General features: G+C 38.0%; 1 protein-coding gene across 7 annotated transcripts in view; it reads right to left on the bottom strand.

Moving 5' to 3' along the window:
- Window positions 1-2,118: 2,118 nt before the first annotated feature.
- Window positions 2,119-17,415, bottom strand: part of si:dkeyp-121d4.3 (uncharacterized) — a 33,462-nt gene continuing 18,165 nt past the window's right edge. For 2 of the 7 annotated variants that reach the window (XM_058795398.1, XM_058795404.1), the window contains exons 8-19: window positions 17,198-17,335; window positions 16,963-17,076; window positions 16,121-16,348; window positions 13,131-13,268; window positions 12,805-12,909; window positions 12,192-12,286; window positions 10,224-10,935; window positions 9,695-10,141; window positions 6,935-9,016; window positions 6,576-6,666; window positions 4,312-5,383; window positions 2,119-3,187 (exon numbers count right to left, since the gene is read on the bottom strand). In XM_058795398.1, coding sequence (XP_058651381.1) covers window positions 4,758-5,383; window positions 6,576-6,666; window positions 6,935-9,016; window positions 9,695-10,141; window positions 10,224-10,935; window positions 12,192-12,286; window positions 12,805-12,909; window positions 13,131-13,268; window positions 16,121-16,348; window positions 16,963-17,076; window positions 17,198-17,335 — 4,776 coding nt within the window. In that variant the 3' untranslated portion in view covers window positions 2,119-3,187; window positions 4,312-4,757. The remainder of the gene's footprint in view (window positions 3,188-4,311; window positions 5,384-6,575; window positions 6,667-6,934; window positions 9,017-9,694; window positions 10,142-10,223; window positions 10,936-12,191; window positions 12,287-12,804; window positions 12,910-13,130; window positions 13,269-16,120; window positions 16,349-16,962; window positions 17,077-17,197; window positions 17,336-17,415) is intronic. The other 5 variants (XM_058795399.1, XM_058795400.1, XM_058795402.1 and 2 more) reach the window with 5 other exon arrangements.

Below are 17,415 nucleotides of genomic sequence, written 5' to 3'. Positions count from 1 at the left end.
GTGAACTTCACAAGGAATGGACTGAGGCTGGGGTCAAGGCATCAAGAGCCACCAAACACAGACGTGTCGAGGAATCTGGCTACAGTTGTCGTATTCCTCTTGTTAAACCACTCCTGAACCACAGACAACATCAGAGGCGTCTTACCTGGGCTAAGGAGAAGAAGAACTGGACTGTTGCCCAGTGGTCCAAAGTCCTCTTTTCAGATGAGAGCAAGTTTTGTATTTCACTTGGAATCCAAGGTCCTAGAGTCTGGAGGAAGGGTGGAGAAGCTCATAGCCCAAGTTGCTTGAAGTCCAGTGTTAAGTTTCCACAGTCTGTGATGATTTGGGGTGCAATGTCATCTGCTGGTGTTGGTCCATTGTGTTTTTTGAAAACCAAAGTCACTGCACCCGTTTACCAAGAAATTTTGGAGCACTTCATGCTTCCTTCTGCTGACCAGCTTTTTAAAGATGCTGATTTAATTTTCCAGCAGGATTTGGCACCTGCCCACACTGACAAAAGCATCAAAAGTTGGTTAAATGGCCATGGTGTTGGTGTGCTTGACTGGCCAGCAAACTCACCAGACCTGAACCCCATAGAGAATCTATGGGGTATTGTCAAGAGGAAACAAAGAGACCAAAAAATGCAGATGAGCTGAAGGCCACTGTCAAAGAAACCTGTGCTTCCATACCACCTCAGCAGTGCCACAAACTGATCACCTCCATGCCACGCCGAATTGAGGCAGTAATTAAAGCAAAAGGAGCCCCTACCAAGTATTGAGTACATATACAGTAAATAAACATACTTTCCAGAAGGCCAACAATTCGCTAAAAATGTTTTTTTTTTATTGGTTTTATGAAGTATTCTAATTTGTTGAGATAGTGAATTGGTGGGTTTTTGTTAAATGTGAGCCAAAATCATCACAATTAAAAGAACCAAAGACTTAACCTCTTAACTGTCACCGTCCACCCTGTGGGACGCCTACGTTTACTTCACTATTTTACAATTAAATCCTGCTCTAATCATGACAAACTATATATCGTTGGAAAGGTCTAAGACTCCTAAATAGGTATTTTACCACTTTTTTTGTTAAAAAATTATAATTATAAATAATTAACCTTTGTCACAGAGTCTTCTTTTTTGCCTTTTTCTCTATCACGCTTTAGAAATCATAAGAAATTATATATCAGTTGAAAACTTAAAATCTCAAAATTCATCCTTTGAAACCCATTTTAAAATCAGACATTGCATTACCATGGAAATGGTACATCAAAATCATGTTACAAAATGTTTTCATTCATGAATTATAAAAATTTAAGTTTGGATAGTGCACTATGTCTATGTTCAAAACTGTGAGTGACAGTTAAGGGGTTAAACTACTTCAGTCTGTGTGCATTGAATTTATTTAATACACGAGTTTCACAATTTGAGTTGAATTACTGAAATAGATTAACTTTTCCACGACATTCTAATTTATTGAGATGCACCTGTAATTCTTATCAATATGCATTTTAAAAAGTGTCATTAATGCAAAACGCTAAATCAAATATTTTATTTAAAATTGTGACAGACAAAGCTGAATCCCAGTAAAAGTAATGAATGGTACATTATTCTATGACTTATAAACGGGGATATGAATGTACATATTTAATTGCCCAGATGTCATAATACAGAATGTAAATTGAATGATTTCAGTTAATTAGCCTAGGTTTTAATGAAAAGTGAAGATGTCTGAAATATACATATTATTCATGAAAATACCTAATAATAACAACCCCTAATGACAATAATTATTACATTTAAGTAATAATTGGTTGTGCCAGTTGGATTCTTATGTGCCAATTCGGGGTGGGCATCTAATTGTATGCTTTTACATCAAAATAAAACTTTAAAAGCACTGATGTATCCGAGATCCCTCGTTAACAGAAAAACTTTAAAATCCAACATAATGCAATCTGTAGGTCACTTAAATAAATTAATCACAAAACTGTTTCCGCTGACTAAACCTCACAAATGTTGACATTCAGATGAAATGGTAAAATTAAAAATAGAGTAGCTATTCATCAAAAGTGTTGAGATCAGATTTAAAAACATTGAATAAGTATAAAAATAAATAAATAAATAAAAAACAAGGTACATAACATTTAGGGATGCTTTTATTTGACATTTTAATATAACTCTTTATACATTTTACAATAAAAGCAAATGCTTCTTCTCTAAATAGGGGGAACAACAATACATTTTTCTATCATGCTGGAACACAGATATAACTCCAATCACCAAGCAAAACTCTCAAAACATATCTGATGAATCCAGGTCTGGAGCAGAAGCGCTTCTCATCAGTGACAGCCCATCAGATGTGGCATTGCAGGAGTTTCTCGCCGTTCCTTACCTCATCTGATCCTGAAATTCATTTTGTATGAAAAGAAAACCATGGCGATCTATAATGACTTTAATGAAAATGAGAACCTCTACAAACATGTCCTGTATTTAAACTAGCCTGCATCTGAGGCACACATGCAAAGTCTAGAAGGACGTGCGTTTTTCACACTGAACCAATTCCCTTAATCAGACTTTATTTTAGGACATGTAAGAGATTTTGGGTGAACATATCAGCAAATAATTGCCTTCATGACCTGCTGTCCATGACCATGATGCTGTCATTGTCCCGTCTCTCTATGTTCTCTGCTTCAGTTTCAATTGGAGGTTCCTGGTATAATGATATTATTGTTTAAATAAGCAGGATTCAAATATCCAAAAGATATTCAATGTTCCCACACATTTTACACTCCACAGAAATGTGATCGTTACTTTTCATGATGTTTCAAGGGCTGGAAATCACAATTTTTATTAATAAATAAATAGCATAAATAGTTAAATGAATGAATTAGTAAATAATGTATATTCAAGTTTTCCATTATCGTGGATATATATATATATATATATACACACTGTATAGTTTAACTTACTGATTCACAGCAAAGGCCCAAAAATTTACCTGCAGTTTAAAATGTGATGTAATTTCTGAGTGCTCTAAATGTCTTCAAAATTTCCATTATTATTATTGCATGAAACATCTTCAAATTCAAATGACATTTAGTAAGCAACAATAACCACTTACCTGGAGAATTTCAGTGAGTGTTCCCTCTTACTGATTCTTGATCATTGCATTCTCCAGGCCCACATGAGCAACCACTAGACATCAAACTGATTACATTTGCATGGAAGAAGAAAGAGACAGCAAAGACAGAGGGACATACAAAGAAAGATTAACATGCATGTAGATCACATCAAAACTGAACAGTACCAGGGAAAATATAGACTTCAAATCAACTACAAACTGAGATTTTACTGTCAGAACATCAAGAGAAAATAAGCAGGCTGTGCAAACTTCTCAAACAGCGTAATGGAAATTCTTTGATTGAGAGTGAATGAGAAAATGGTTCTTTTATTAGTTTACTAATTTCCTGTTTTATGTTTTTAACCCTTGTGCTGTGCTGAAAATCCTTCGCCTAATTTGGTGTTCCCAGTCAAAAATGACTGGCCTTTTTAAAGATTGCTCGTAAAACTATTATTATGCAATCTCATCACCAAAACTTGGATTTAATCTTTTTGTCAACTGGTTTCAATTAGCACAGGTTTTGCATTTCTTTTTGGAACTACTGGGTTGTGAGTGGTTGATCTGAGAAAAGCTGACAAAGATTTAATCCAATATTTGGTCAAATATGGCATGACTATTTGTTTTCGGCCAGTCTTTTTTGACCAGGAACACTACAAGTGTAACAAGAAGTGGAAAAAAAAACACCGTGTGAGCAAAATCAGTAAGTTTTGGAATAACAATGCAATAACATTGCAACTAGTTTTTTCTGTGCATGTTCCAGCAAAAATTTTTTAAAAAGTACATCAAACAAGAGTCATAGAAATAAGCGTAATAATTTTACAGCCATTTCTTATGATTAAGCAGTCTAGACTTTTGAGAAGTGATTAACAACAGGAAATTATTTGCCAAGATGAGTGTAGCCAATCACATTTAAGAAGATCATGTTATTTTTATATATTCTGCAAAGTATAAATCTGTGCACATTTTTTAGGAAGTCGCTTTGGTTCCATGACTGAGCAGACTCCAGGCAGTTTCTTCAATGAAGTATTATTTATCTTTCATAGGTATTTACACTCTTTATGGTGGAACGTAAATACCATTGCAGCTCAACAAGAATGATCGATTTTACAAGCAATTACGGTCATTGGTACAGTAGAAATTCCTCGTTTTCTTTTTCACCGCTCTAGAGAATTAGAAATAATTGGCGCTAGTGAGAGACTTACTAACATACCCAGATTGGATTTGAAGACTTTTTGCCATTTCCTGTGCTGGATTCAATGACAAAAAAAGCACTCAATGAAGCGGATGCTTGGTGATGTAAACACACTTGAAACATGCAAGTAGGGTGTGGAGAACATTCTTCGTATCATTCACGAGATCTCAAATAATGAAGAAAAGTTTATTCCGTATTAAATTGGAATATTTTAAATTGTCTTGTTTTTATTTATTAAACTGAATGTATAAAACAGAACAAGTAAAAACTAAAATCTAACATTCTTGCAAAATACTTTTTGTGATACGCATGCATAGAAAACAAATCTGCTTTCATTCTACATAGGTTGTATAACAATCAGTTTTGAAGTAACAAAACAACAGCAACAAAGGATACACAAGAATGAAATGCCACTGTACAAGTTGCTAAACAAAACAAAGGACCATTTCTGGGATTTCCTCATCTCAAACTGAAGGGTCAGATGTCTCTGTCTCTGTCTTATTGATCTCACTCTCCCATTTCTCCAGAAAAGCCTGCAGGTTGAGATTGAAGGTATCGATACCCTTCCCCGATAGATGAACCCCATCTGGTCTGTAGAGTCCCAAACTTGGCCTTATGTTGCTGTGGCTCAAACCAGAGGCACCAAGTTCTGTCATAATTCCACATATGCTCTCGTTAATGGCCATACGGATAATGTCCATTTCTTTGCTGTCTTCTGTACCCCTCCAGGTCTGCCGTGAAAGGATGCTGGACCACACCAGCAGGCATCCAGGAAATATGCTCTTCATTGAGGTCATGTCTTTCTTCACAGTCTTAATAAAGGCCTCTGGATCAGTTGTGCTTATGTCATTTCCACCCAAGTGGATTATAAGCACATCAGGTTTGGGCCAGTTGTCTTTGAGCTGGAGCAGCAAAGGAACAAGCTGTTGCCATGACATGCCCTGCACGCCCTTCCACCAGATGCGCACTGAGTCTGGGTGCATGCCCAACTGCACTCCATACTCAGGGGAAGTAGCCCTCTTCTCAGCCCAAAACACAAGAGAGTGGCCACATATCCACACATTCTTTATCTCATTGGGGGTACTTTTACCTGTAAATATGTTACAATATAGGGTGTGCATTAACCTCGATAGGCTTGGCCACATGGAAAACTGTTTGATGGTCCTTAATCTAACATAATTTCAGGACCTACAAAGTGACGTTAATCACAGAAGACCTGATCCTAATCCTGACAAGCCTCATCTAACGAAGAATAAAATGGACTAAAAGTAGGATTCATCTCATCTACCATCTGACCTGCATCTATTATTTTGTGAAAACGCATGTCTACACTGAAAGCAACTGGCATTGAGTTGACTTGAGACTCTCTAAACTAGAAGCGTTTTAGCTGGTGCCCCAACTATACCCTAAATATGGGGTAAATCCCAATTTATATTTTAGAATAGCAATTTTACATCATGCTACTTTTGCTACCTATGCATAGAAATCACCAAACAAATCTTTTTGTGGAAAAGATTTGTTGAAATTATATTTTGTCAAACGTTAGTACAACAGTGGTGTACCTACAGCTAACTATTCCTACAAATTTTGAGCGATGAAGATTAACAATATTTCACAAAATCAAAAATCAAGTATTTATAGCTTGTTCTCTAATTTTGATCTCCAATGCATGTCTGAACATACAGACACCATAATGAAATTCTAAATACAGTGAAAAATATAGTGTCAGGAACAGATCTACAATGTCAAAGGAGAAGAAACTGGACAACTGTCAATGGAAAATACTGTAATGCTGTAGATACTGTAATGGACACTTTCGTTGTGTAGACCGCACCACTGAACATATTGCAACAAATCTACTTTTAATGCAACCCAAGTTTTACACATCCAGTGCAGACATGCGTAAGTTTCCAGCTTGCTCTCTAAATAAATGCAATACTTTAGAACATAAAATCACTATTTTATAGTGAACACTTATCACTGTCTTCACAAATTAATCTAGATTCTAATTTCAAGGCTATTCAAAAATAACCCATTAATCCTAAAATGCTGTTTCCTCATCTCGTGACAAAGGACTAGGTTTCTTTAAAAAGCTAAATCATGGTCCGATATCGTCCTTATTATGATCTGAGAGCTAACTGAATCACTTTTTCTTAGAAACAAAGATTGTAAAATTCTGGCAATAATCCTGTGTGCAAGGTGAAAGAATAAGCAAACTAAACAGGCAATTGCACCTGAAGCCAATAAATGCCTGAACCTAAAGACTCTGGAAATAATAATACCTGGAGCTGAATTCCGATTTTGTCCACGTGAACGCTGGGCTTCCATTTGCTGCTCTTTCTTCAGCTTCATTCTCTGGTTAAACTGTTCAAGCTGCCCAGAGCACAATTATATAAGAACAAAACTCTGACAAAAATGTGCTAAAACAATCAGTAGATTTATCACAGGTTTGGAACATTACAGATGCACTCATAAGCTGAAGACAATAAGCTCACAGCAACATTGTCCTTGGACAGCTTCTGATTTACACATCACAGAATTACAAAGTATGACATGAGTATAAAATTAAGTATAACATCGATATTAAGAATCACTGAACAAAGGATTCCACATGTGAGAAGTTTGAAGAAAGATGTCATACCCGTTTCTTCTGCTTAGCCTTGATGTCATCTTCTGTTATGGTAGCAACCTGTATGTTCTTGGCTTCCTCCGATGTTTGTTCTGCTTTACCGTCCTCTGTAGGTTGTATGGAAACAAGTGTGCTGGCAGGCCCTGCTTTACCTGTTGGAACTGTTTGGACTGTTTCTATTGTTTTGAGGCACCTAACGGGCTTTGTTTTTATAGATTCAGTTGGGATTTGACTAGCCGCTTGGGTAGAGTAAGCAGAGGCCATTGTGGAGAGGTGGAGAGGGTTGGGGAAAGGTGGAGGACCATAGGGATGTGGCATGGAGAGTGGAGGAGGTACACAATATGGATTGGCCATTTGTGCAGCGTATGAACTATAAGCAGACATCATATGTGGCACCATTGCTTGGTGACCCATAGCATAAGGGGATGGGGGTACATTGCCATAAGGGTACAGACCAGGGGCCACAGAACCCCAAACATGTTGATCACTACTTTGATATTGTGAATATTGTGAAGCAGAAAAGGTGGAAACGGTGGAATTTTGGGCATACTGGGAACTATCAGGCTGAACTGTGGTTACAATGGTCATTGGTTGGTACGAAGCTTCAGAAACTGTGGTCGGCTCAGGTTTGTAAGGATCTTGTTCGTCGGTTGCTGGTTTCAAATTCACTACAGTTCTCTTAATGCTAGTTAGGTCTACATCTTCCACTTTGTGTTGGTCTTTGTATTTTACGGAGTCCTTATAACTCATGTAAACCTTACGATTTGAGGACTGAGCTGGGGAAACAGATCGGAAGCCTTCAGAGTCTGAGGAATCTGCCCTACTGCTACCCCTTTGCTCAGTTTGGCTCACTGATCGCTCCTTTTTTTGTTCAAAGGAGTGAGCAGGCGCACTATGAGGTTTTTTTGTCTTACCATACAACCGCTCTTGCGTCCTGTCCGCTAATTTGCTAACCTCTGCTGTGTCTAGGTGAAGTCCTATTGTTTGAAGAAGATTCTGAATTTTTTCAAAGTTCTCTGACTTTCTGTTTTTTTCTTCATTGCTTTCTTCAGACTCCTGACGAGCTAAGCTTTTGTCAAACGTACTATCAGGCAACTCTCTGTCCACTACGTAAGAGTGCTGAACATTTGGATCGACTTTCTGGTATTCAACAGACTGACTACGCTCCCTATACAGACTGCGTTCATCTGTGTAATGTTTGTGTTCTGTTGCATACAAATCAGTGTCCTGTTCATACTGATTCCACTGCTCAGAGAACTGATTTGGATCCTCTTTATGGGCACTCCAGCTTTCTGACACCATCGGATGCCCATATGGACTCTTCTCAGCTTTTGCAGTAGGGTCTACACCATACTTCATTCCAACAAGCCGAGAGAAGCCACTACCGTCCTGAACAGCTCTTTCATGAGGCAAGAGGTCATCTTTGCTGGGGTCATTCAAACGGGTTTCAGTCTTCACTCGTTCTTGGCCAGATTGTTTACCTATTAGGGAAGGCTGGTCATTGCCTTCATCTTCCTTAAAAGGATCGTATATCTCATCCATGAAAGGTATGTTTCTATCAAATTGTGGTTGAGTGGGTTTCTGGGTGTTTATTAAAGTCAGATCCTTTCTAGCTTCTTGAAACAAAGAGTTAACAACACTGGTGTCAGCCTTGTTGAGAGCACTAAGGAACCGCTCCATTTGAGTTGTAAGATTGCGCTTTTGATTTGATGGTGAAGTCTGACTTGTCGAAGGGTTACTGATAGGAGGATGGTCATGAGACAAGCGAGATGATGCCCTGTGTTGGTCATCCTGCGAATTTCTACCTTTAGACACACTGGAAGATTTCTGGTCATGCAAAGACCTTGAACTGGACGCCTGAGTGAGTGACTGTGGGATAACTGGCTTGTTAAAAGGGGGTGTTTCAGTCATTTGTGAGGCTGCTGAAGACTCGTTCATGATCCGGCTGAATAACCCCAACATATCGGGATGAATGGGTTGTGAATTTGAGGACCTGTTAAATGGCAAAGTTGCTGTCTTCTGAGAAGGTGGTTTTGTAAAAGAACCATCATCCTGCCTTGGTTGACCATATGCATCAACTGAGGTTTTGTCACTCTGCAAAGCAAAAATACAAATCATTTTTTCACAAACTACTGTAGAGAAAGGTAGCTTTTCCTTGAAACATTGTGCACACTCTGGCTTCCAATAGCACTTTTCCACCATTGAGCTGAAAGGTTACTGTTCATGAATAAGTTCTGTATCAATCCAGGCATGATTACATGGATTCAGTTTCTATTACGGTGTACGTGACCAATTGTGAGTTGCTAAAGCATTTCCATCAACACTGTTCTTCTGTAAAGAGTTCGATACACTAATCACGCTGAGAAGTGTGGTAAATGTACCATATTGAACAGTGTTGGAAATGCTGCTGATACCATACTCACCAGGCTCAGAACTGTTCAGTCAGATGGTGGAAAAGTGTTTTTTTTTTTTTTTTTTTTTATAAATGGTCTTGCTGGGACATTCAGCTAAAACCAGCTTCAGGTGGTTGCTGGTTCAATATGGTTTCTAGATGGTCCAAACTAGCCATTTTATGATCAGTCTGAAGGACTGTAGACGAATGGTTCAACCTTGAACATGGTAGACCACCATAGCTGATGGGGTTCATAATCGAGCCAACTACCAGCAACTACTCCACTACCATGTTTGAAAAACCAGTTTCACCACCTTAAGCTGTTTTTTTACCCCCCAAGGAGAGCTAATCCATATAATATTTTTTACAAATGAACAAACCTGAGATGTTAGAATCTCTGAGCGTTTCTTCAAAATGGACTTTTTCGGTTGAATATCAGGTTTTATTTCGGAGCTCCATAAGTTCCCTTTAGACATTACAAATTGGTCCTCTGTGTGCGAGTCAAACTCGTATTCCGCTTCCATTTCAGGCATTTCCCGAACAACCTTGACCTTCTGTTCCAAGGCGATTATCGCTCTTTTGCGTGCTATGGACTCACTGAGATCTTTTAATTGCTTCTTTTTTCTCACCAATTCTAGTTCCTGAATCTGAGTTAGAGATGTCTTTTCAGACCCTGCAGTGGTCAAAGTCCTCTCAGCAATACTTTCATATGTTGAGTAGCCAGTTGTATTTGAGCCAAAAGCAGAAGTCTGTTGATGGTATCCTATTTGCATCTCTTGACTTTCACGCTTTACAAAAGGAGCAGCAGTTTCCTTGCTTGCAGACGCCTTAGAGAAGACAAGAGACAGTGAGATAGGTAAGAGAAAATAAAATATAAAACAAAACCTAGGAGCCCATGTAGAAACAAACCTGAGATTGAGAATTAGTGTGAGGTTCAGACTGTTTCTTCAAGATGGACTTCATGGGTTTTAGGTCAGGCATCCAAATGTTCTCACGATGCACATGCTCATAATCAAATGTTGTTACTCCACTTTTTCCATCCTCAGGTTCAATTTTCTTTGCATTGTGCTCCATAGCGACAATAGCTTTCTTACGTGCAATCAGCTCGTTGAGTTCCATTAGCTCTCTCCTTTTTCTCAATAGTTCATCCTCTACATTGTCAGGGCTTTTAACTTTCTTTTTGTCGCTTGGATCTTTAATGCTGCTTTGTTTCGCATAGTGATCATATTTGTCTGCAGGGCTGTGGCTTCTCTTCCTAGCACTCTGATTGTTCCTTTCTCTGCTTCGACTCCGTCGTGATCTCTCGCCGCGGTCTTTGCTCCGACTGCGGCTGCGTTTATATCTGTATCGGCTGTCCCTCCTCTCACGACTGGAACTTCTGTGCCTTCTGTAGTGGCTCCTACTTCTGTCTAGGCTCCGGCTTCTGCTGCGACTGTATCTGCGTCGACCACTTTCTCTGCTTCTGCTCCTGCTCCGACTATACCGACGTCGACTATTTTCCCTGCTTCTGCTCCGTACTCGATCACCTTTAGTGCTTTCTTGTTTAATGTCACTTTCCTTCTTCATATCTTTTGCAGAGGACATATATGATGAAGTCTTGTCTTTTCTCTTGTTTGGCTTGCTGAAGATCAAGAAATTGTCAACAAAAAAAGTTTCATAAAATATATTACATGTTTAACAGTTTTAACAGACAACATAATACTTCCATTTAAAAAAAAAAAAAAAGATCTATGCTGAAAAAATTTATTAAAATACATAGTTTATGGATAACTTGTACAAGAAGTTTTAATTAAAACAAAAATACATAACTATTTATAACAAGTGTGAATTTTTACAATGACAAGCATTTTAATCAAATGTTTGTACACAATATTCTTAATGGCAAAGACTCAATGAGATGTGTTATTGAAATAACACTATACATTAAATTATACCTATTATCAATATATATTGATATTTACATTATGTTTCTGTATTATCACATTGCAGGAGCTTGACAACATTAGATTTATTTTAGCAATGTTTTTTATTTTATTTAAACTAATAATTTAACTACTTGTTTCTGTCAGCCATATTGTATTTTGTATTCATGAAACCAAATTACTTAAAGGTGCTGTATGTAATTATAAATAACCTAAGGTTCTGTACTATAGCATAAAAATGCCGTAATGTGTTTGCAAATATTTCAAGTTCACGTACTCGTTTCTTCAAATAACACTACAGCCAGTTATTATACTTTGAAATGTGCTTTCTGTCTGAATATCAGATTTTGTTTTGGTCTGTGTGATTCCACCCACTGCTGATTCACCCAATAGTATTTCGACACCCTAGGGTTGCGTTTTGGTGGAAAACACCATGGAAGTCAGCAAATGAACTGGGTCAGAGATCACAGATTCTACCAGACCTAAAAAGCCTCAAAATCCAACTAAAAAACTCTATGACCAGAGGAATATTAAAAAGCAGATAAAACAACTCATCAACTTGCAGTGTAAGGCTGTCGGCTGAGCTTGTTCTATGTTGCACTTGGCAACCCACGTGACCATCGAGTTTTGAATTTAGACTACAATACCCATTTCAACCACTAATTATCAAAAATACATACCGCACCTTTAAGTTTTACTTCCGTGTTTTTTTTTTTTTTTTGCTTCAAGTACTCTCCAACGTGGATAAAAGTAACTGCTGTACTCCATGTGAATAGTATTGGAGCACATTTTTGCATTGTGACAAAACATCTCACTTCAACCTGCCTATGACAAAAATAAGACTTATTGTTTTACTCTCAGACTTACTGTCAACGTAATGATGCGCCAATGAAGTTTTGAAGAACATCTGCATATTTAACTAATGGACTGACCTACTTACTCATGATTTACTTACTCTACATCCACTGATTCACTGACTTTGTCCTCTGTTTTGACCTCCTCCTTGATTTGGTCTTTCGGATCCTTCAGCAATTTGATAGTCATTTTCTTCTGCAGGCAGCCAAGCAAATGTGGCAGAATCCACATTTAGGGATCAACCAACCCATGGAAAATGACTAAATTGATCATTTATTGTATAAACTAGGGGTTGCACTGACTAGTTGATTATTTGTAGTTATTACTAGTCATTATTCTGTAATGCAGGCATTGAATCTTTGCCAACTAGTAGTGGATCTCATGATTTTAATTAAACTTATTCCATTCATAGAATAAGCCCAACTGCGTCCCAGTGTTGTTGCATATCATTCATTACCTGTCACGGATAAATATATTCATAATTAAGAAAAAGGCTAAAAAAATATATAAAAAATGATAATCCCAAGCGTTAACAAAAAAAACACATTACATTCGACCCTAAAGAAACTAAGCAAGTGGGACGTTTGACCACTGATTCTGCAGTGTGTATTGTTATTCAATACCAACTAATTGTTGTACAACTAGCAAAAACAAATATCCGTGCAAGCCCTAGTATATAAATCTTACAATGAAATAAAAGTTATGTACTGCACCTTCTCTTTTACTCCAAAGGCCTCTAATTTTGGTGCAGATGTGAAGACGCTTTCATTCAGCCTTCTTATTCTAACAGCCTGTTTTCCCCCTTCAGCTGCTTGACTCTTCAAATAGTATAACAATTACATCAACAAAGAGCTGGACTGACATACCAGCATCCAAAATGTACTCTCCATTTCTCCAGCAAAAGCCAGAAATTTCAATAACAAAATACAGGCCAGGAGAAATCTAGCAGTTACAAAAGGTTCAGGAGCAAAATTTGTTACTGTAGCAACACTGAAATGATCATGATGTTTGCAGCTGAAATGAGCGGCTGAGAACTTACCGGTACTAACGTAAATTCAACCCTCTCAGACAAAGTAAGTTTGGTGTCCTCCATAACCTCACTTATGTCAAAAAATAGCTGCGGGTCCTGTGGTGTCTTGACGAACCCAAAATTATCATCCAGCTTGACAACAAGCCCCTAATAGATGGAAGCACGTCATAAGCAAAAAAATAAATTGTAAAGTTATCAATTGCCTTAAAGAACATATTTCTGCCCAATCCAGTTCCTGGAGATCTACCTCTCTGGAAACCTCTGCTCCAAACCTGATGAAACACAACTGAACCGACTAATTGAGATCATCAGGAGAACTTGACAATTACAGACAGGTGTGTTTGATCAGGGATGGATCTGAAACTCTGCAGGTAGGTAGATCTCCAGGATCAGGCCTGTCTTAAAGATCAGCTGTAATAAAACACAGAACCTCACCGGTTCTACAAATGCTAAAAAGCAGGGATGCACCAAAACTTCACAGAAAATGCAATAAACCGGTCATTTTTGGAAAAAGAAAACAGGCCAAAATCTTTGCCAAAAATATGAAAAGTGATTACATTTTAATATCAGAAACTCAGAAGAAAAATGCACAAGAAATGATCTAGATTACACTGTAAATAGTGTAAATGGCAGCATATTACTGGAACAAAAAATCCAGACGTGTACCTGCTCTGATGTGTGAAACTCAAAATGAACAACAAATGTGCTTCAATCACCCTGAAATCTATGGGAAATATCAATCAAACGTGACTGCATATTCAGCTGATATTTCCCAGCTCCTAGCACACAGAAAATTATGAAGAGATACACTTGATGCGAGTGCACACAAATATGCACTGGAGCATTTCAAAGCAACCATCGAGAACTATAAAAAACTAATATCATTGCAATTATGAAAGTTCAGTACCAACTTGGTACCAAAGTGCAGGACCTTTTGACTACAATAGTCTCATGCATAAGATGTTTGTTTTTGTTTGTTTGTGTTTAATGCCAGCTTCTGTGGCTATTTTCACGGTGAGAAAATGTATGGCTGAATTATACATTTTAAAGGTCCTTGCACACCGAGTCCGAAATTCTCATCTGAAATTTTTGCACGTTAAAAAATAAATACAACCTCACGTTGTGTCAATCACATTTACACACTTCCTCCAAAACTTTCGTCCGTCATAAAAAATTCAGATCGGGTTCAATTTTCTGCATTTTTAACATCCGCAGCAAGCATTTTTAGAGGTGTTTTGGCAATTCAGAGCCACCATGATGTTCTGTGCATGACAAATTTTGACCAATACGAAAAACGCATGTGAAAATTTCGGACTCAGCATGCAAAAATTCCTTCAAGAGTATTCTTAGAGTTAAAACCAGCACAATTCAATAAAACAAGCTTCACGGATAAAGGGTTTTAGCAGAGAGAACTCATGCATGAGATATTAAAGCAAGCATAGATGTCCATGATGGCCAAATCTGCCTATGGACCTCAGTCAGCAATGATGCCCTAATCATCACCATTAGCTATATCACTATTGATAACAGCAATAGCTATTCCCAGTAGGACTCGGAACTCAGAGGAATCACAACAACTTCAGAACCAAATACGGCTGCTCAGTGCATCAACAGAAGAGAAATAGTAGTAATATATTTTTTATTGGCACTTAAGTTTGTCTGTGTCTCAATAGAGCACACAGTACCATCCAACCTCCATTTGTGGACACGATTCTATGACATTGTCTGTGAGAAATACCACTTTTTATTTGTTTTTAAATCGACTGGTATTGCTAACAATGGACGCATCCGTCTTTGTTTTTCCTGACTTCTCTACTGAAACTGAACCATCATTCCCAACTCCAACATCCAACTTCCGAGGTATATCGAATGCAGCATATGGCTGCTGTCACATCATCCAGGTGGATGCATGCATATTATTCTTCATTTTGGTGCATCCCCTACAAGCTTATTTATTTACTATCGATTAATACCACTACTTTCCATATAATTAATGTCTTACTGTGCGTTCACACCAGGCGCGACTTGTGCGAATAAATCACGCTATTCGCGCGTAGTTGGACGCTTGAACATTTTGAGTTTACCTGCTTCATTCGCACGTGAAATTCACTTCACAACAGACGCAAATTCGCATCAAGGAGGGGCTTCTGCCAGGCGGCTCCAGTCTCATTACACTACACTGGTCCAATCACAAATAACTATTTTTTACTATACTATTGTGAGTGTATTTGCAATAGGATATAATTAGAATGAATGTACAAATGTTTGCCATAAGTAGCCTATTCTAGTCTTAACATAGAAATAATATTTTTATGTAACAAATAGGCTATAAATTATGATTTACTATGTTGTGCACAAAGTAACACACCAAGCAAGATCCTTTTTATTCCCGTTTCTATAAAAGTACGAAGATACGGGTATCCACATACAGCGACAATGATTTTGTTCTCCATTGTTGTTTCGGATTTCTGCCTCCCTCGCTACGTTGTAATCACGTCACTACTAGAGCAAGCTCCTGATTGGTTAATGCGGCGCAAATTTTCACCAAAGTTCAGATTTTTCAACTCGCGCGATTTACCCGAAACGCTCAATTTGCGCCGCATCATTTGCGCCAATCGCGCCGCAGGATGTCTATTCGTGTCTTTGCATTGACTTAACATATAAATCACTCGCGCTTAACGCTTCATTCGCGTCTGGTGTGAACGCACCATTACTATTTCCTATGTAATCTGTCTGAGGAAGAACATCAATGCTGAAGACCTACTGCACAATGGTCTGTGAGGGCATGACATTCATGTCCTACAGAACCACACTGACCAACAGTGCAACTACCATATGCAAATCTTGGGCTATTTTCATCTTCGAAAGCTAAATGTATCATGCCAATTTAAGACCCAGATATGAGGCAGCTGCTAATCAACAACTTATACTACTACTACTTCTAAACAACTACCTAAATGCCAAATCACCATGGATGACCACAACTGAAAAACACTTACTATCTTGCGTTGCTCTTCAGAGTCTGTCTGGAAAGTTTCTGGCAGGATCTCTACGTTGACGGCACACTCTTCCTCAGTTACACTGTTGGTGGAAATGTTGAACTGGACCTTGTCACCAACCATCATGGTGGCTTTTGTGATCACATCACCTGACCTAAAAGACAAGCGCTTCTCTGTGCCCTCCACTGTGGTGACCAGAAGACCCAAAGTGGGCTCTGGATTGTCCATCTGCTCAAAAGAAAAAAAAAGAAAAAATAATTGAAATATGACTGCTTTGAAAAACAGTGTCATGACCAAGGAATAAAAATGATATTAAAACCTCTCACACTGATGCTGTAAACATTTACGAAACCATCCATGCATCCTTTCAATTCAACGTGCAGAGCTTAAGGGAACTTTCCAAAAAAACACTCTAATGTTCTCAAAACTATTAATTAAATTAGCAGCTATTGTGTTTTACATGCATTGCTAGAAGCCAACTATTCCAGCACTTCAGAAATCAAAAACTCTACAGATGTATAGATGTAGAGCAGAAGTTCTTATCTCCAATCAGATGTTCTCAAACAACAAAGTAGAGAAGATTCATGAATGTGAGGCTATAGTAAATCTACCTCACACGTCATAAATGGAAATACAAAACTATCACCTATTCATGCAGTTTTGGGGATCTAAAGATTTAAAGTGTCATAAAACAGTCTTAAATTATTCTTTATATGGAACTTCAGGACAAATTCTCAATAATTAGTATGTTTTCTTTTCACTGTAATTGTTTAATCAAGATTTTTTTCAGGTTCTAATGAGAGACATTTTTGTGTTCGGGTTGCAGGAGGGTGAAAACCTACCACTTTTTCTTGACTTTGGCTTTTCTTTGGGGCGATTTTGGTAATGGTCCCCTCGTATTTCTCACTGCTTACGTCTGAATCTTGAGAACCAGCTTCTGAGGTAACAGGCTTCCACTGCAGATAAAGATGTAAATGCACTTTTAGAAGAACGTGAAAATTTCCAAAAGCATAACAATTTCCTTAAGTTATCTCCAACAGGACAGCTGAGAATAAACAAGGCCCTAGTCTAAACTACCTTGTCTTTGACAGGGGCAATGCCAGATGCATTGTCCTTTGTGCCGGAAATATTCTCATTGCCTTTTGCTTTTTGATTAAAGGTCACAGAGCCCTCGGGCAGCTTTTGGAGTCGGACAGCCTTCTTTGTGTCGTTCACCTTCAATACACGATATATGTATATTATAAAGCTTTGAATAGAAAAGTTTGAATACAAAGAAAGATACAATGTGTTAAAAA

Source organism: Onychostoma macrolepis, chromosome 13, assembly GCF_012432095.1.
Source record: "Onychostoma macrolepis isolate SWU-2019 chromosome 13, ASM1243209v1, whole genome shotgun sequence".
NCBI lineage: Eukaryota > Metazoa > Chordata > Actinopteri > Cypriniformes > Cyprinidae > Onychostoma > Onychostoma macrolepis.
This window is presented reverse-complemented; position numbering and strand designations above follow the sequence as displayed.